This window comes from Hylaeus anthracinus, unplaced genomic scaffold (assembly GCF_026225885.1).
Source record: "Hylaeus anthracinus isolate JK02 unplaced genomic scaffold, UHH_iyHylAnth1.0_haploid 11997, whole genome shotgun sequence".
Taxonomy (NCBI): Eukaryota; Metazoa; Arthropoda; class Insecta; order Hymenoptera; family Colletidae; genus Hylaeus; species Hylaeus anthracinus.
The window spans coordinates 4,963,484-4,984,442 of record NW_026534344.1 but is presented as its reverse complement, the minus strand read 5'-3'; the positions used below and the strand labels follow the sequence as shown (position 1 = coordinate 4,984,442).

Below are 20,959 nucleotides of genomic sequence, written 5' to 3'. Positions count from 1 at the left end.
TCCTTTCTCACCCCAGAATAGGTAGGCGTATCAAGGAGGGTCGTGGTGGTGGTTGACAAATGAAGAAAACGTCTCTTTGAATTCACCGGCAATAAAGGGCTGCAAACGTATGCGATGCGAATCAGCCGCGTGCATCGTGGCAACAGTGAAGACGTTGTCGAGTTTCGGACTCCCGACTGGCGATTAAAAAAATGTTAACGAGCCGGATGTGGCTGACGGCGGGGAAGGTTAATGCAAGAATCGCGAATACACCCAATGGGTTCATAGGTCAGCAGCTCGAAGGAATCCGATGGACGGCCGATTGACGGAAAGAGACACTCGTGTACCGATAATATCTCCAATATAACGCCGGCAATACCGTACACCGATTTATTATACGGCTGTCTTTGTCTCCGTCAACATAATTACTGGATACTCGATGTTTCCTTGCCGCTAATGAGCCAGAATTTGTCTCGTACTCGGTGTTTGCACTTTTACTGCCGGACACTAACGGCACAGAGGTGCTCTTTTAACACGTTGACTGCCAAACGAATATTCTTGAAAATTTCTGCTAAAATTAAATATCATTTAGACTATCGGAGTCTATGTAATGAAACATTTATCGTGGTATTTAGTTTTGTAATTACGTCAGAATTCAAGAACCTCATTTAGATTCATCTCCTGTGACATCTAACTTTCAGGATTAATCTTTCTAGTTCTTGAGCGAAAATCACTGTCACCCATGTATGGGTGACATGGCGATCAACGTGATCAACACTAAACCCGCCACGACTGGTCAAATTGACCGTTTCCAAATTTTTTTATACAGTTATTATATACACTTATACGCTATGCATGAATTGTATACAATTGTTTCGAGCATTATTCGATTTACTTCCACGGTAAAATATTTTTGCATTTAATTAGGAAGGGTGTCTCTAAGACCAGTCCCATAACATTTGTCCCATCACGATAGAAATAGTTAGAAACGAACGTCGGTAGGTTTAGCGTTAAAGAATTCTCAACTTTACGCGCTGCGTCGCGAAATTGAGAATCAAGTAACCAAGCCTATCTCATCTCTTGATACGAGTAGTCTAGCTTTACGTAGTTTCGAAAGAATTCATTTGTTTGAAAACAAAACGAAAAACACGAGATGCAACTTGGTGCGCGCCTGACTTTCTTTATACTTTCTCCTACTCTTCTCTCCTCAAAGAATCATCAGTCACCATCGCAACATTTCTTCGGCCCTCGAAGAGGGACGCGAAACTATTCTCCCTACTTTGTTCATGGCAGAGGGTGGCAAAGGCGTTTATGGTAATCTTACAAAACTTCTTCATAACCCAAGCAAAGGTATCCTGTTATAACCATCATTTTTCTACTACTCTGAAACCTTTAGTCACGCCTCAAGGATCACGATTAATCGTTGCGTGTACTACTATGCAGTAACAACCGCCAAAGGCGACCCATGAGAATTTGATTTTTGATCAATTTCGATTTCGAGCATACAATATGATCAATATTATATAAGTCTGTATCGAACCTTACGCATACAGTGATTCGCACAAGTATTCATGCTCAAGTAATTACTGCAAACTTGTATGATATATTGGTACGCAAAATATTATCTTAATTGATAAATAAATAAACTGTATTGACAGTTTTACCATCTCACAGTGGAATATTTGGTTTGAACGTCGGGCCAAAAGTATTTTGAAATGTGCTCCATATTCAAACTTCCATTATTTTGTTAAAATTCAATCAATATTGATGAAAACTTTCTATTTCTCAGGCCTATAATTCACTATTATTTAAGTTAGTATCCAGAGATGAATTTGTGGAGGAATACCTACTGAAGAGTTTCTCTCGACTGCTACTCAAAAATACTCCGAAATACTCGAATATATTATATTGTTCCACGCGTTTCTCGCAAGTGTGTGGATAGTAGTTGGAAAGCACTGCGCTAAGACACTATTTTGATATTATATAAATCAGCGAAAATTTTCTTTGCGATATTAACATAATCTACGCTACTCGAAAAAGTTTGAAATTTAAATAAAACCTCTTGGAAGTATAGCACGATGCAATAATGGTTGGAAAGCACCGTGCCAAGACACTATTTTAATATGATATTATATAAATCAGCGAAAATTTTCTTTGCGATATTAACATAATCTACGCTACTCGAAAAAGTTTGAAATTTAAATGAAACCTCTTGGAAGTATAGCACGATGCAATGGTTGGGAAGCACTGTGTTAAAGCACTGTTTTGAATCGTTCGAGAGAACGAGGCTTGACACTTTGACAACAATCTGATGTAAGACCACCTTCACTACAACCGAGGCGTTTATCTTACCTGTTATCTTAAAGCTACTACAATTTGTCAAACTGAAGCCGACTTAGCAAAGGAGGGAACCTCCTCATATACCTGCGTTTAGTTTTGCTCTGCATTGCGGGAAGGAATAACAACGCGTCTCGAATAAGTATTTCTTTTTTTTAAATGGAACGATTTATTGTAAAGTTCCTCTACATAAAATGTGGCAAATTTTGAAATCTGCTGAAACTTGAACATGTTGTGATTCGTCGGGATACTTAACGTATCGAAGGACTTTTTCAAATTTGGAAAACGATCGATTATGGTAAATGTATGGATTATATAATATATAAAGACCAGTTAACTTCATTTCAATATATTATTTTGGATGCTACCAGCGACAACATTGGAAAACAAAATAGAAATATTGTTTAACCATTCTTCTTTCGATTGTTCTAACCAAATTTTAATTTATGGTAGCAAGAAGAAGTTAAAAAATGTAACATGGTGTAAATAATAGTAAAAGTATTATAAATTTAAAAAATTTAATTCATTTCACTTCTCTAATTTCATCTTATATTCCTTGACAAAGTGCACAGGTCGGATTCGGTAACGTGTTTATCTGCTCATACCGAATGAAACGCGTTAATGCTTTTTAAATCCATTTTTGATATACCCTTCTACAAATTAGTAATAGCGATAGTGATAAAAAAAACGAGAGCAACTAAAAAAGAATGATAAGGAAAAGATAAGAATGAAAACGAAAGAATCAAAGAACGGTTCAGCGAATTCTACCATTACTAATATTACCGATTTCGGAGGTTCACTTGAAAGCAATTCCGAAAATCATTAGTTTGAAACGGAGAGGTCGCCCCGCAACCACTGGAACTTCACTAGGTCGGTACTTCAGTTCAATAAACACAAATAATCATTGGATAATATAACTGCGCTACTTTCTATCAATGGTGTAAACTACATCTAACATCCAAACGTACTCTCCACAGATTATGGAGTTCTAAGACTCCCAGGACCATTTTTACCCTTATTACCATTTTTGTGTCGCATGCAACGTGACCGACAAGCTCTGAAAACAGATAGTAACGCTACACGAGGTAAGAATTAGAAATTACGAGCACGTGGCGTTTGGCCTGAGATTTACAAATACTTACATTGGAATCATAACATCGAGATTACTTTATCGCGGAGGAAAGTAAACTTGATATCGGATAGATTTTTAGGTCCACGAGTTCTGGAGTCCTGGACACCATTACCATTCGAGTCACATGCAACGTGACCGACTAACTATGGAAACAGATTGCAACGCTATACGTGGCAGGAATTAGAATTTAACGCATGGCTACGTCACTTGAAATCCGCAATTTTCAAATATAAATGTTTATGTCAGACAATGTAAGATCCATGACCCACTACTCTTGATAAACTGTACGAAAGACTCATGAATAACAGATTATTATTGCGATGCGAATATAACAACACTTTATCGAACTTCCATTTAGGTTTTAAAAAAGCATGCTCGCGATGGACAATATTAAGGTGGTTGCTTGATGACCAATCAAAGCAGGAATTCTATCCTTTGGCGACCCTACTTACAAATCGCTAAATATAAATATCCAGACTGAAAGCATAGCAAGCTCACAATTCAATTATTTGACATTTGCATTGATAATAAATTATAATTTGAAATTCGTACTACATTGCTACGAAGCACTTAACGTTATTAAGTTCTCGACCTTTAAACTCTTTTGTTCATGTACAAGTCATTGATCGGGTAAAAAGTTGATTATGGTTATGTGTGGTATTTCCCTAATTACAAGGAGCATGGAAAGATGATTGAACGGAAACAAACCGCAGTCTAGCAATGAGCTATAGGAATAGAAATAAAATAAAAAAAGAAACATACAAATCTTAATGTTAGAGAGGTAATTTGAAGGTGAAACAGAAAGATGGATTGCAACAAAAGAGAACTTTAACCTTGGTGCTGGATTGGACACTATTTGACACAAATAAACTTCAATTGATCGTAAATACGTACTTTATGAACAGAGGGGTTTAATGTATTTTAATGTACTGTTGAACCTGGAGCATTAATTCGAAGATATTAATTTTTATTGCGTCTCGAAATTTCATGTTGATATTCCAATTCTCTTTTTTTTTTTTTTTTTTTAAGTAACGTACCCGAATATGAGAAGCAATTATTGTTGATTAAATGCATTCATATGACGAATTTAACGAATTATGAAGAGGTTGAATGAATTAATTTGTTCTTGGAGAATGACTTAAGAGGCATCAGAAGCCATCATTTTCGATATTTCCGTACAAATTAATACCAAATAAGAAATATACGATGTTTTACTGCTAAAATTTTAATACTTCTCCTCTATGTTAGTCGATTCTGAGTTTTGGTCCCGGGGACCTCAAAGCAAGTCTTAATAAAAGTCACTAGCACTCTACTTATGCTATGATGCAAGATACAACGCATATTGTTCAACTTCGACGATTGCTTGATAACTCTAGGTAATCGTTACGAAAATGCAGGATTTGTTAAGACGAAATAAATTCTGATTAATTCAGAAGTTACGACGACAGCGCTGGAGCAATGCAACGGTAAATTCTTAAAAACTGTGATTTTCCCGTATAGAATTTAATGAAATCTGCTAACGATTTTCACCATTGGCGTGGCGCTGAAGATTAACCGCACGCGAACGGATAGTTCTGGAAACAGCATGTTTTTAAACAGCCGCGCTCAGCAGATAAGTCATTCTACATCTGTATCTACACATGGCGTACGTCGGCGTGACGTATAGCGCAAATCGAGATTAGATTATGTGTGCGATCAGCTAGAAAACTACTAAATTCTGGTCACTCGAAGAGTACGCTCTTCTAATCTTCAGAAGTGCGATACATTCGTAAAGTTACGGTTCGGTTAATTTTTCTTTTTAGACAAAAACGAAGCACTTGATTCGTTACGTCTCGAACGCAACGAGAGATACTCGATCTCTAGTAAGACTGTCGTAAAAAATTGTTCTCTATCTGATCGGTGGAAAGGCGGATGGTAAGTGGAACTAACCTAAGAGTCGCGCAGCATAAATGTCGATTCTAAACGAATATTACTACGACTTACCGCTCTGGTCATTGCAGTGGCACTCATTTTTCTTAAAGATGGCGGAACGATTTTTTTTTTTTGTTTAAACACGAGTATCACTTTTTCGCTTCTGTATCCCAACTATGCTTGTGGATACACGTTGTCCAACTACGTCACCGTTATTTAAAGTTATATTCGACGCGTACAGTTATCGCACAGATACCACGGAATTGCGGCGCGGAAGATTCGATGAAAGGCACTAAGAGTTTTTCGACGGAAGTCCTTAGCACGGAATCAACATTGATGTACACGTTTCGATGTTATAATACTAGCGATCAAGCGGCGTCGTCGACGGCGTTACAATCAAGGAGAATGAGTTTGATGACGACGACCAGAACGAAGACAACGATTACGACAGATTGTTCCGTGCGTGTGAAGAGATAACGACCAATACGGAATAGGCAATATTGGAGCCGCGTTACTCACACCAACATCTCCCAAGAATTTTGCCGCGAGCCAAACTCGTGTTGGTTCTTGTCTCGGTTTGCCCATCGATTAACTTAGTGACATTTTGATAGAAGGGAAAACAATATACAGAGGACATTGCTCCTGATGCCATTATACATTGACCAGCTCGTGACATTCTATGCGAATGCAAAATCGGCATTTTTCGTCATTTTTTTGCCTTTTTTTATTTCTCACAGTTTGGATTTCGAACTGAGAAATCTGAACAAAATTCTGGAACATGTGCCTCACTAACTGAAATATGTCTGATTTTTTTTTAAATTTTTCACGCAGCAGGACAAGAGAAATTGGTCGGAAACGTGATTTTTGTTTTTTTCTTGTTTACTCTCCCATCCGTCGAGATAGGGACTTGAAACTTGGCACAGATCAGTCTTTTTCGATAACCTATCAAAATACATCATAGCGAATCGAAATCGGTCCAAGGGCACTCTTGACCCCCAAACCCGGCTATACCCTTTCGCTAAAATGAATTATTTAATTCAAACTGTTGTACACAGAGCATTCTGGGAAGTTCACGTGTATAGAATTTCATCAAGCTTTCTTTGCGAACATTGTATTCGTAAAGTAATTAAATATGAACGTTTACATGATATTGTCTCGTTAGAAAATTTTTATAGAATTAATCGATTGATTTCAAAGTTATGCTACGCGAAGTCGAACACTTTTTGGAGTTACATCAGGATCTCTCCAGATTTCGAAAATTGTCGATTTTAGAGTTGTTTGAAGTCGAGCGCTACTTTTTTTTTGTAATAAATTATGACTGTTGACTTAGTTAACTGATAAGAATGAGATTTCGGGAGCTAACGGTGAAAACGTAGGAGTAGCAAATGAAAATTATCTCAGTTCTAAAAAAAAGAAAAAAAAAAGAAAAAAAATTGATTTAACCATTTTTTTCGCAATTGTCTTAAATGCTACTTTTTGTTAATTTTGAATTATTTAAAAAATTGGTAGAAATCTTCAGCAATTAAACAATTAATTTTAGGAAAATGTGTCATACAATATAAAGAGCTCACGAATACACAGTAGCATTAGGAGCAATTTTTTTCTGTATATTGTTTTCTCTGTTATCAAAGCGTGACTAATTGCAAGATAATCGACCGGTGATCCTTAAACTACTTTACCGAAAGCACCGTGGAAAGTCCGCGTTCAAGGATCTGCTTCAAATAATATTTATAAACCTTGTATTTATTATATAATTGTTAGATATTTAGCTATTCGCGTTCCAGGTTTGGGAATACATGTTGCAACTCATGCATGTAACTATATAACAATTAATTATTCAAAAACGTGTTGCTCGTGTACTACAACGCGACCCACGAACGACGTGAGGATTTTCCTACGCCTAAACGACATAGTCCCAAACTCCTCCATTCGCGCATGCGCATTATAGTCGTGGCGCGCACCGAGCCAGTGGTGCCCAACAATATTAATGGCGGATCGATTCAATATATACATTGTATCTCACAATAATTTACCATGAATGTTTAATTATTATTTGTAGAAATTAATTCTGTTCCTATATATTCGATCGCTATAACTGCAGTTTAAACGTTTGGTATATTAAAGTACCTTCTAAGTCCTCAAACTGATCTCTAAGTTTCAAAAGCGATGACTATTACAACTAAACTAGAGTTCTAAATCAATGACTATAAATTATTGAATAAATCGAATCGATACGTTTATTCTTTCAAAAGTACGCGCCTTGCTTTGGATTTCCTGATCTAAAGAGTGCGTACTTTGTATGACAGGAACATTGTGCGCTGTGTATCGTAAAAAAAAAAGGGAAGACAATTTTTTTTCATGATTCACGTAAAGTGGCTTGGAGTTTCGTAATAAGCGATTAGCAATTATCGTCGCGAATTAGGCTTGTCAGAGAGAATGATCACGTTGAGGAGGATGATTGTCTAAGACTTATAACAGATCTTCAGAATTGAGTTATCTCGCGTAAGCGAGAAAGAAACGCTAAAGTACTTCGGTAGATGAATATTTGTGCAACTTTATGGGTATGTTAACAGATTTAAAGCGTGCAGTAATCGACAATAATATTAGACAATAAGTACGAGAAAATTGGTCGTAAAGTCGCTAAAAAAAAAAAAAAGTAGAGGCAAGGATAGCTAATATTGTTATAAAACATTTCCAAGGAAAGCACATTTCATAAGAACACATGTAGTAACAGATATCATTATGAAGACCTTCAATCGTCTTACACGATGACATTGAGTTAAGAATGGGAACTATAATTTATAGAGTCTATATTTTTTCACGTAACTATCAGCACTAACGCACGCACATAAATATTTCAATGCGATATGCAACGTTCAAAATTGAAGATTGTCATGATCGAAATACAGAGAAATTCAAAGAAATCTGCCGTAATTAATTCTGGCCTTTATTCACACGGCAGATTATTCTTTTTATGGAAACTGGTTAGAAATTCATGTGCGTCGCAAAAAAAATAATTGTTTTCAATAGTCGAATATGAATTCGAGAAACAGAGACCAAATTAAATAACCGAGTCTTACGGCAGCTACATTTAACATTAACTTATACCAAATAATTCAGTCGTCTAAAGATTAAAAGAAATTCGTAACGGAAAGACAAAATGTAACTTCACAGTAAAATGCTATTGTACGCACTTACCAACAATCGATATTGAAGCGAACGCAAGGATAAAGGGAAGTAGAGATACCAGTTATACCAACTGCTGAAATGACTTATTTACCGATAAAAGGAAAGCAGATAACTTTTACAATATATCGAATTAATTGATACGGACAGGATAAAATTAGTATTACACTTAGATAAGATTCCTAATAATAATTAAATAATTGTAACTAGAAATATATTATTAAGAATGTTCAAATTAACAGAGATGATTTTTGTTTGAGTGTTGAGTATGTATTAGAAAACAAATTATCGAAAGAAACATAAATTAATTGAACATTAAGAAAAAAAGAATCATCTCATATACTTCAGACAGCAAAAATGAAAAACTGAAAGTGACGGAAAGTGACGAGCGAAACGAATGAGAAAGAAATGATTCCCAATGTCCAAGTTTATGGCCGAAAGTGCGTGGGATTAACTCACGAAGGTTATAAGAACAGTGCACCCGCAGCGGCAGGCGCTATAAAGCACAGAATGTAGCTATTTTTGTAATGGTTGTTGTGACTGGTTTCGATCTCGCCGACCTTGGTTTCGATCATTTTGAAACACTTTCTCCAAACAATTTAAAAGAATCGAGAACCAATTAGTATTCGTATCTTTACTCATATTATAATATTCGTCGCTTCTTTTTATCGATTTAAACTTGAAAGTATGAACTCCAATTGCTAAAACGATGTTATATTGCGATTAAAGCAGATGTAATTCAATTTATGATTTCGTAATCTTGACTGTATATTTGTTTGTTTGTATTCATTTTAAAATCATTTTCACTTGTTAAAAATTCTATACGTTTTTCCATACTCCATTGCATATACGATTTACATTTCTTCCTTTCGTTTACGTGTCTATTGGGACTCATTGGCCCCCTTACAGCTCGGTTATAACCCGTACTGTAGCTATGTTTGATTGCAGGGTAATCTTGACTTTAATACTTCTGTTCTCATGAACGAATCGTGATAGTTTCAGTTGCGTCGGGCAATTTATTATAAAACGTTTTCGACCCAACTGAATATCGAAACAATTACTAGAATAGTTAACGTAAACTCGATTAAAAGAATCGCAGGTTTAAAATTTGAAAGATACTTACCCGGAAATGTAAACATGCTTCGTTAGGAAATATTGTTTGAAAGTAAGCGATGAATGAATGTCTGACGAGTTATTTAATAATATTAATAACATAATGATAAGCGAGTTACCGATGTATTTTCGCGGCGTAGAGAATTAAAATATTAATTGTTATCTTTTTTCCCGACGTTGAGTCAAGTCGCATCAAACTGAACAGATGATACATACCTGAAACACAAAAAGAAACGAAGAGTTAAAAAAATAAACGACTCAAATTTTCTTACTGATTATCGTAACTTTATCAAAAAGCATGTCTAAATGTATTCTTCCAAACTTCTTCATTTTGTATCTATCATAAAGTACTATTAGTGATTTATTTAAAATCAAAATTCTAAAATGTTAATATTTATACAAAAAAAAAAAAAAAAAAAATTCCTATTCCACGGGAACATCGATAAAACATGGATGCAAACGTGACAAAAGTTACGTATACATAAAAAATGTAAAAATATCAACGTTTCCGTTTATATTTGCCAAGTTATCTACGTACGCTATCTTCCAAAAATATTTCGTTACTTCAAACACAAGATAAGAAATTGATAACAAAAATAATAGTCTGATTATTATTCTCAAGAAATTAATAATCAATATACGCATTTACTAATGTTTTCCCCCAGGGGTTTACACGTTTCCCGTTACCATAACTTCTAACTACGCAACATCACCTTGCATCTTATCTTCTCTAACTTCGAACACACGCAACATCTTACAGTATATCTTCCTTACATCTACTCCAATAACCTGTGTAACTTTACCGATTTCCCAACGACAATTTTTAATAAAAAAAATCTCTGTTAGGTCAAAGACGCCATTACATGACTCCAACGAATAAAAATAAATGTTCAATTTTATTAAGTACGCGATCAAATACTTTTAAGCGATAGTGCGCCCTCCCCCCTCCCTCTCTCTCTTTTCCTTCTATCGAAAGTATTCCATAGCGACCATAACAAGACTTTCCACAAAATACCGAATATGTGATTCGTACAACTCGGAAACGTACATCGTCGGGTACGAAAACGGAGATCATTCGCGGCTGCTTTCTCTTCTTGTGCGCCATCTTGTGCGTTCACACTGGAAGCTACTTCAACCGGACAATTTCCACGGAGAAATACACCACGTATTTTCTAACCTGAAAATCGTGGATAACGCGAGTCGCGCGAGGAGACGCTAAACTGGGAACTCGAACCGCTGATCAAACACGAGGAAAGGTGTGCGTCTTTGTTCCTCAACCATGTCAGGTCGCCAAGGTTATCGTTTGCATACGTTAACCATGCTGATTTATGAAAATTTATGGACCACTATTTCCGTAACGTGATCGACTAAACTTTACACTTGATAAAATGTATATAAGTAAAAACTGTAACTTCTTTGTTATCGGGAAATTGTTGACGGAAATACGTAGGACCAACTAGGTATATTTTTCATGTTTGTTGGTCCATTCCTACAGTTCTCCATTTCTTCGTTTCTAAGTTCTACGATTCCTTCGTTTCGTCGTGTTTTTGATCCTGCATTTCGTTATTCCTCTGCTTCGGCATTTCCTCGTTCCTTTTTTTTCCCTCCGTTGCTTTGCTCGTGGATCTGTTTATTCCTCCGTTTTGTTCGTCTCTTCATATCTGTGTTCCAGTATTTTTTGTATTCTACCAATTCTTTGATTCCTTGTTCTTCGTTTACTCGCTACTTCGTTTCTTCATTTCTCTATTCCTACATTTTTTTTTTTTATTCCTCTACATTCTTCGTTCACGTAATCCTCGTTTTCTTTTTTTTTCCATTCTCTTCACTTCTTAATTCTCACTATTTTTCGTACTTTAATTCCGATTTCTTCGTTTCTTCGTATCTTCCTTCCTTTGTATCTTCCGACTAAACTCAAAATCCATCAAACCGATTTTAATTAAACTTGCACGAAACCATTTCATGTACGTCAAGAAACGTGACAGGCTAACTATCATTGTTTAACAGAGAAGGAGGCGGCGGCGACGGCGGGGGGGGGGGAGAGCTACTAAACAATTATAAATAAATCTCAATTGGATCTTCCTGTTCGCTACTATGCCACAATGAAACGGATGGAGGGATTGGGATGAAATTTAGAACACATCGATATAGTAGATCAATTAATTTATTATCGGCGAAATGTAAGAAAACGTTCTTATTTCATCAATTGTATCGACATAAGGATGAACGTATTCTCACAAGAGTGTTTCACATAGCATTTACAATTCCATTAATTATCATAATTTTCCAAGTATAAATCATGTTGAAGTTCGCTTCATTTCTTTCGTGTTTTAGGATTAAGGACTGACGAATTGGTAATAATAACTGAAAACTGTGGAATGTTTGTCGATGAAACTTTCCCATTAATTTTCACGAAATTGAGGTTGCGTTCGCAGATTTTACTTTCCATAAAATCGTCGAGGATATCGTGTATTTTCATACAATTATTTTTGATATCGAGGCCACTGCACGAGAGTTGAGAGGGAATTTTGGTGATGCAGTGCTATAAAAAAAAAAAAAAAAAAAGGCCCGCGATCGTCGACCACATGCTTACAGACGAAATACAGTCAGCGGCAAAAAGATACCGTGCTCCGTGTTTTCAATATAATTTCACAGGCAACGTAACAACTTACTGAACACGTTCGGATTTCCTTAATATTTAAGTTAGAATAGGAAGTTTGTTTTCATTATAAAAGGAGATACACATATTTCATCAAAAATTACTACGGAAGCCCGATGATTAAATTTCACAAAATTATGAAAAATTCTCTAAAAGAGAGATTCTAATTTTATATTCCCATAAATTTTCCTCTATAGTAAAACTACAATTTATAGTAAAATTGTAGACGGACACAGAATTAATTTCTACATCTAATACATTCCTTAAATATTTTCATAAAGTTTCTACCGTTAAAGTCGCAAGTGTGTTCGTTTTATTCGTTTTAAAATTAATCTCCCCTTTACTAAACAAATATTTTCTAAACGAATTTTCCCTAGTAACTTTGCTCTGTTACACGAAGAAGTTCTTAGAATTATCGACAGAACCAATTCTAGAAAATAATTACATTGTTTGCAAGTAGGCGGTTTTAGAAACGTTTAGAAGTTGTTCAATGACCAAAAATGAGTACTCCTAGTTTTTCAATGACATGATAGCGGAGGACTGTGGATGGAGTCTTTGTGAAGGTGCGATACTCTTTCCTCGACCTATTTTTACAGACTGAATCATTTTGTTTACATTTTGTGAGCTCGGCAGAAGATGGGAACAAGAACAATACGAGCAAGTACGCGGTTTACGAAATGGAACATCGGTTGTAATGTCGGCTATTATATCAAACGGTTTTCTAAAAGAGGCTTCAGGACTTTGTTTTTTTTTTAATAACAAAATAGCGGTGGAAAATGTTTTAGATGCGTTGGCTAGATACGTAAACAGACGGTGAAGAAATAGACTCGCAATTAATTAACCTAGATAAACTGATATGGATGACTTGGACAGTCAAGGCTATTAGGTAAATAAATGGTGCGCACGAAGCATCCTCCAACGAACTGATAAAAAAAAGGTATGAAAACAAGGTTGAGTTTTTCAGAGAACTCGGATAGAAATTTCACGAATCGAATATTTTTTCAATTTTTGTAAAAGTACTACTTCTGTTATTTAGTACGTCTATCCTGACAAATATCAATTCATTGGATATAGTAAGATAGTAAACGATGGAATGTACACGAAACTCGTATGAAATGATATTCTTTCGTTTCTTAACTTTTGTCGGTAAGTGTATCTACATAAAGTAGGTTTGTATTGATATTTGAGTAAAAAATGATGTTGGTTAAGTAGGCAATGGATAAGATATCCTTTGTTTCTTTATTAGAGAAGATAGGGAAACAGAGTATTTCCCCTTTGTATTCCTCTTCAAAATGCATTGGAAACATTTTTTGAGAATTGCTACAAGTAAAGAATATACAATAGAAAAATCAAAAGTCTGCAAGAGATCTAATCAGGCCTCATGATGAGAACATGGAATTTTAAATATTCATTACTTCGAATTCAAATTTAAAACATGCACTACTTCGAAATTATTAAAAGCATCGTTCAAACGTTGCTTCCAAAGACTCCATTTTTCAAGAAGATGTACTTATCGCCACTTTCGTAACGAACGGTTCGTGCGCAGAAAAACATCGAGTACTTTGTTTCAGACGAAAGTCGGTGTAGGGAACATTTAATAGCAATAGAATGCTTAGGTAAAGTTCTTGGAACTTGCAAGAATGACCCGAGTTTTAAAATAGGCCTAGACATACTTAAGCCATTGCCAGTAGTAAATGATTCAGCGGATACAGCGGTTAAGGTTACGCAATTATTATTACAAACTGATCAAATCATCGTCAACAACATTCTGATAGCAAAAAATGTGCCTTAGCGAAGAATATGTAGAACTCTTTGTTCGTAGGAAACAACTCCTTGGTACTATGTGCAAGATATATTCATTTTTTGAGCACGCTTCGTTAAAAACAGTATTGTTGATAACATCCTACTTAATCTATAGAAAACATGTTTCAGTATCGCTGTTGAAGACATTCGTATCTAAAATATGCTTTCTCTGCGTAGTTCCACATTTTCAGGGCGATTTTCATTGTTCTCATCGCTCGAAATGTGTCACATTTGAGAATAATTACTTAAATATTTTCTATATTCTAATTTTACCGTTTTTAGGAATTGTTTGGAATTTTATTTAGCCATTCCACTTAACTTATAGACATTTTTTCTTTGCAATTTTAAGGTCAAATTTCCCTTAAAATACAACGAAAACAACCATTGTGTGCTGAACGTGTACAGCATTAAATAAAATAATTTCTTTTCCATTTAAACATTGCGTACATTTTATAAATTAACGATCAAAATAAAAATACGATTATAATATCTTATCAAATAAGATACGATCTCATAACGAAAAAAGGAACGCGATAGATTATATGCAACTTATGATGGCATTTAACGTCCTTCATAAATGATTGCCAACTTTGCGATACGTATAGTTTTTTTTTTTTTGCAAATGATCGCCTATTAATTAAGAGCGTTCATATGCGACCTTTATAGTGAAAGGATTATTGAAATAAACACGAAGAAAATAAATAAAGCACCAAACAACATATGACGAAATAATGTTACTTGTTACGATAACAGCAAATGGAGTATTTTTAGAAAGATACAAAATGAAGAAGTGAGAATTAAAAATACTCTTAATTAGACAATTATTAAATAATTAAATATATTATTAATTAAACATATTGTAAGTGCAACTGTGTGAAGCTATATCTCTCCAGTGTTAATTAATGAAACAGTTATGAATATAAAAAAAAAAACATTGAAATATTTAAAAAACTATTTTTAACAAAGGTGCAATGCATCAATCTATAAAAATGTGAAATTTCACCAGGAAATGATAACAAAGGCAAGGTTTGTATTATTCAAAACTATAAATTATGTATCTGTTTGAAAGGTATCAAATGCATGTATCCTCCACTTCATTTCGTTCAATTCTGATAAAAATATCATCACGAATTATTGATCACAAAAATATATTTTATTTTAAAGAATAAAAATGACATTCAAATTGACTCGAAATATATATATGTACCTATCCAATAAATTCTAATAACTATAACATTTTTACTATGATATTCTGTATATTATACGTTTGTATGGTTAAGAAAAATTGCAAAATATTGCAAATACTGCAGTTAAAGAAATTTGAATTTTTCGTAGGAATGTATTAAAGAATTCAGTCCACTGGACTAAAAATAACGACAATTTTTTACTCGGTGTAGGTCATTACAAGGATGATGTACACGATAACGTATTTTTGAGAATAATGTCATTCATATACGCGACAGGATGACGTTCGGTAAAGAAGAGTTTTTCTTTCTTTCAACTGGCATATCTTTTAAAATTTTTGTTTAAAGATGTTTTCGCCGCGGCAGTTATTCTCGATTTACAAAAATAGTTACTATGCAAGAAATGAAATAACGACATGAATAATTTTACCAAGCAAACTGAGTATTTCTGCAAGTGTGATATTCGGTTTTAAACAATTTTTCAACAATTAATTGCAAATGTTATGTAAGAAAATATTATTATATAAACCGGATGTTCTCAGAAAATTTGATATAAATGTTTGGATGATACCAATGGAAATATATGATCTGATTTATTAAAATAAAAATATAGAAATTTGTAACAATAAATAACAAACTAATTTCTCTACTACAAACCCAATTTGAATAATTTTTATTAATCTATATCGCTTTGAAAAAAAAATATAAATTTTTATATGCATATCTTGTAAAATCTATATTACAAATTTACTGTAAATAATGCAATATTATAAAAGAAACTAAATTTGAGGTCAAACATAGATTGTGTTATTATAATCATACACCGTTAATATTTCTATATTAGTAACAATAAAAGTAGTTGATATTAAATGGACTCACATTTCAAAATATCTACACAACTCTATCTGAACCCAAAATTTAATTTAATTTGTAATTTAAAAGCATAAGAGAAAATACCTCTTGGGTAAGTTCCGCTGTATTGGCTGGTTCATTTGGACTCTGCGATGAATTTGGTGGATCAGGATTTCTATCTGGATCTGTCGGAATGCTAGGCCCTGCTATGGCAGTATCTCCTGTTGAGTCTTCGATATTCAACAAGTATGCATGGATATTGTTTAATCCAGAATTCAATGTATTGTATCTTCCTAACGAATTTAAGTCTTCAAATAAATCTCTCTCATAGTTTAGAAGTATCGAGTCCAAATTCTTTGGATGGACAAAAGTAGGACGATGAATAATCGTGTGAGCGTCATTATGCCATCCGGATCCATTGTTTAGATCCAAAGAACCTACGCCGATGGTTTGAATGTCCAAACCAAGGTAGGATTCTGGATCTACTCGTAGCAAAGACAGCAGTAACGCGAGCTGCAGGAGTTCCTCGCGGTACATTTTCTTTATGCACACCATTATGATTGTTTAATTTAAATCACCTGTACTCGTTAAATGTATTCCCAGACCAAGGTAGTGTAACGTGTTGTCACAGTGGCTTGACAATTGTATTAAACACAAAAACTAAATAAGGTGTCATGAAAATGCAGTAGCTCATGTTGAGTTTTTTGTTGTCACTTTAGGTCAATGCCAAATGTTTGGCACTCTGTACACAATTGTTTATGTCTTATTGTTCACAAAGTCATATGTATTGGTTTTAGATTACAAAGAACGCAAAGTAAGGTTTTAACTGTAAACAAGTTTAAACTTCACTTTCTTAAACTTCTATTTGCTTCATTTAAAGTAATCGACACAGGCCTTGAATAAAGCTGAAAAACACGATTTTCGGAGATCTCGTTCAAGCATCTGACACGACAGACAGTCAGAATGAAAATAAAGATTTGGAGTTTTCTTTAAACAAGGTATAGGTCAGTTATACGAATACAAAAATAACCTCAAAACACGCACTAGCCACGTCAAACTTCAGTGCATGTCGTGTACATCCTACGCAAGTCACAAATTTCGTTTGACAATACAAGATGGTAATCCTTTAAATCAGTGACAACACTTCCCTCGCACTGACACACTACGCCAGATACCATAAAAAGTGAAAATACAATCTACTAGCAGAATTTGACAGATTCACTGGCGATACCGGGATTCCGAACTGCTTATAATTTTTTACTGATAGCAATTCGAGGCCCGCGACATGCGCCAAAAACAACTTCTGTTAAATCATCTTGCTTCCATGATGTTATGGTTTTGCCGATGATAACGCTATACTAATGCGATAGAATGCATTTCACAGAGAACTACTAAGCACACCTTGCTGGGAGAGATCGTTGACGATATGTGACTCAGCACTCACTCAGCCAACGTACTTCTCAGGGCCGCCGCAAGTGCATGTTTCTCCCTATTTGCTTTTATACGCCACCGATTCATTTAATCTTAAACTCGTCAAATGCAGACGTCTGACGCACCGAACTTATTATTGTTGTTCACGTGATTTTCTGTTTCGCAAATATTCGTGGTTTTTGTTGCGCACTTCGTTCCCGAAGAAAACTGAAAAGTAACATTATGATAGTTGCAGTACTATACCTGTTTGGTTACGCGGTGAATCCGCATTACATTGGAAAATATCAGTATAACTTTTTAAAGAATTAAGATTCTTCGAAGAAATGTCGAGGGACGAGGTAAATTACTTTTTCGACAAATATAATTATCACTGATTCTCAACTTTTTAAATTAGAAAAGAAGAATTTAGTGTTTCTCTCGCGATAACATGTTATTAAAATTTATATATTTTTTATGTAACATGCGCGAGAACAATTGTTAAAATGTAGAGAAACGTCACAATTCTTCCTTTCTTTGATACAAACAATTTCATATTAATCTTTGATTTTTCTGAAGACAAAATATCGGGTATCTTTTTTACGAATTCCAATTTAACCGTCGGTTATTAATCGTAGGAAAAGCAGAAAATATATAATAACTAATCAGTTACACGCTTGCACGAATGTTTCCATTCAATTTGAAGCTAGAAATCGTAATAACTCAATTGGATAGAATTAGGTATGCATTTATATAACAACGTTTGATTACACTGTTTCTTCTTTAGATTTTTTATTGAAGGAAGTTTGTTGCATAACGATACTCTGAACTCCCTTATCGCATTTTTTTCGGTTATTACAGTGCACTCAAATTAAACTGTGTTTATATATCTAACAATCTAATCATACCATGTAAGCTGATTGGTAAAAATATATTTTCGTTGTAAGCTTTTCATCTGCATATGCGCATACATTCATTTACAGAAACATCTTCGTTTTAATTATACAATATATTGTCGAGATAAAATTACATTTTCAATTACTATTTAGATGAATAAGAAATTAATTCAATAGCTACTGTTGTTTCGGTTATTCATCGCTTTCTATTCATCATCGTTTTCTATTAACTATTTAAGTAATACTGTTGACAATGTACCTACAGGAGCGAAATAACGCGCAAGGCTACGTTTTTATTGGCAACGATATATTCATAGAGAATGTTCGATGCATAATTGAGTTCGTAGGTGAACTCTGACGATGTTACAGAACAGCTGACGTTCCGTCGATAAATTGATTTAACCGTACTTCCGTTTCTCTGTAGGTAACATTCCCACCGAGTATAAATGTGAAACAAAAGATGAAATTCCGGTCGAATATGTCACTTTATTGTAAGTATACACGTTGCACTTGTTAAAAATGTACAGTTTCGACAAATTCTGATGAAATACATCATTGAAATGTACAATTTAAATAAAGGAACTTCAAGCGCGCTCATGTTGGCATGCTGCGCACGGCTGCCATGTTTAAATTACTAATTCAAGTTTGTAAATGATCGAGCAAATACGTGAGCCATAAGCACTGCAGATACACCAACATAAGCGTTACATATTATTCATATACTTTAGTACTTACCGCATGCACGAGTGCTGTTGATTTTGAACCAACTGTATCGTTGACAGGGGACAATGATGTCATTCGCGGCAAATCCTCCGTTTCAAGCATGATCACTCTTCAAATTGTAAAATGTACACCGCGTTAAGAGAAATCAACTAGCCAGTGATGAAGACTGGCTGGAGACACTAGTAATTTCAAATATGGAAGTGAAATACATTACGTCACTGAATTCTGTAGCCACTCTCACTTTGACAAATCACTCGAAATAGGTACAATATAATAGTCGATCAACGTTTACACGAAATTTTTAACAAGGTTATTAGGATCGAAGAGAAAGCAACCGTGTGCCGTTCCGACATGAGATAATTAAAATTTTTCTTCCGCTACGTCACCGCTGACGATTGCCGCGCTGTTTGAATACAACGCGTGCAACTCAACACGTGTTTAATGCACATCTGGTTCTGCTTCCGGCGGAAAACGCCGGCGCAAACTCTATAGTTGATACTCGAATGCAAGTTTCAATCGGATGGGTCGTTCTACGTGAAATTAGGTGCTTTTTTTCGAGTGACCTTTTGGATTAGGAAAGTTGGATATGAAAAAGTAAATTTCCCACTGTAAATATCTGAAAAACTCCGTATCATTAGTTGACAATTACTCATTTGTAATTAAATATTAATAAATGGTAATGGATATTCGACTTTTTGATGAATTGGTTGGCATCGGTGGATCCTACTACGTAGCTGTACGTAATTTGAAAGAATTTCGATTACATTCGTCCAAGTTACAGCGATTTTTGTTTTAACATGTAATTGAATTCTGAGGAAAGGGGTCAAAGTGTTAAAGGACGTTAGTCAACCAGTTTGTATGATGAGTGCAATGACCAGCTCAGTCTGTTCACTGAGAATGGGTACTGAATCAAAACCCAGTCCAACTGTGGACTTCAGCTTTAATCTTTACGAAAGATATTTTCCCTCGAGTTATTTTCGCTAATGGAGATTAATACAACTCCGCTAAGAACTTAATTCGAGGAAAACAATGAGATTAGAAATGTCAATCGTTCTGTAACTGTCTAGTTCTTTTCACCATCCGTCTTACCGACGCAGTGAAATCATCAGTGCTGCCAATAGATGTCACTATCGCACCAATTTCGCGCGTAACTAGTCAAATTCAACCATTAGAATCTTACATCGTCATTAGCTAGAATCAAGATCATCTGAAACTCCACATGCTCATACGGACATGACGATTAAACCATAGACCGTATCATCTAGAATTGTCCATTATTATTTTCCCACAGAAAGAAAATGCTTCAAGATTCGAGATCCAACAAGAAATGAATACAATCCACCATACAGCATTCAAAATTTTCTAACGAGATCAAACATTAAATGTCTCCACATAATAGACACCTTTCTCAACAATATAAACATTTTAACGTAACCAAGCACGAAATAGAGAACAGATTATTTTCACTTGCACGTAATTTATATGTATAGATTTTAATATAACTACATAGTTGTAAGTTTTATTTACAAATGTATTTTTCGTAATTCTTAATAAAGAGAGGATATGTCGGAGTTTGGTTTCTTAACGAAACTCAAATAGTATGGAATTTACTTTGAACGAAAGTACGCGCAATTAAAATAAAAAGTAAAAGATGATGTCGTTTAACACTAAAACTACCGAAGGTGGCAATTTCAACCCCCAGACCCAAGCCTCAATTTCACTATTCACCCCAGTTTTCACAACATCGCTTTGAAAAATAAAGTTCTAAACCCTTTCTGAA

General features: G+C 34.7%; 1 protein-coding gene and 1 long non-coding RNA gene across 7 annotated transcripts in view; one reads left to right on the top strand and one right to left on the bottom strand.

The window, feature by feature from the left end:
• Positions 1–19,418, bottom strand: part of LOC128889837 (segmentation protein cap'n'collar) — a 99,241-nt gene extending 79,823 nt beyond the window's left edge. For 2 of the 6 annotated variants that reach the window (XM_054147845.1, XM_054147846.1), the window contains exon 1: positions 16,259–17,546. In XM_054147845.1, coding sequence (XP_054003820.1) covers positions 16,259–16,708 — 450 coding nt within the window. In that variant the 5' untranslated portion in view covers positions 16,709–17,546. The other 4 variants (XM_054147847.1, XM_054147851.1, XM_054147848.1 and 1 more) reach the window with 4 other exon arrangements.
• LOC128889876 (uncharacterized) lies at positions 17,880–19,375 on the top strand. Its single transcript, XR_008460510.1, has 3 exons — positions 17,880–17,922; positions 18,881–18,947; positions 19,239–19,375. It is a non-coding gene; the product is annotated as an uncharacterized LOC128889876 (long non-coding RNA).
• Positions 19,419–20,959: the final 1,541 nt, after the last annotated feature.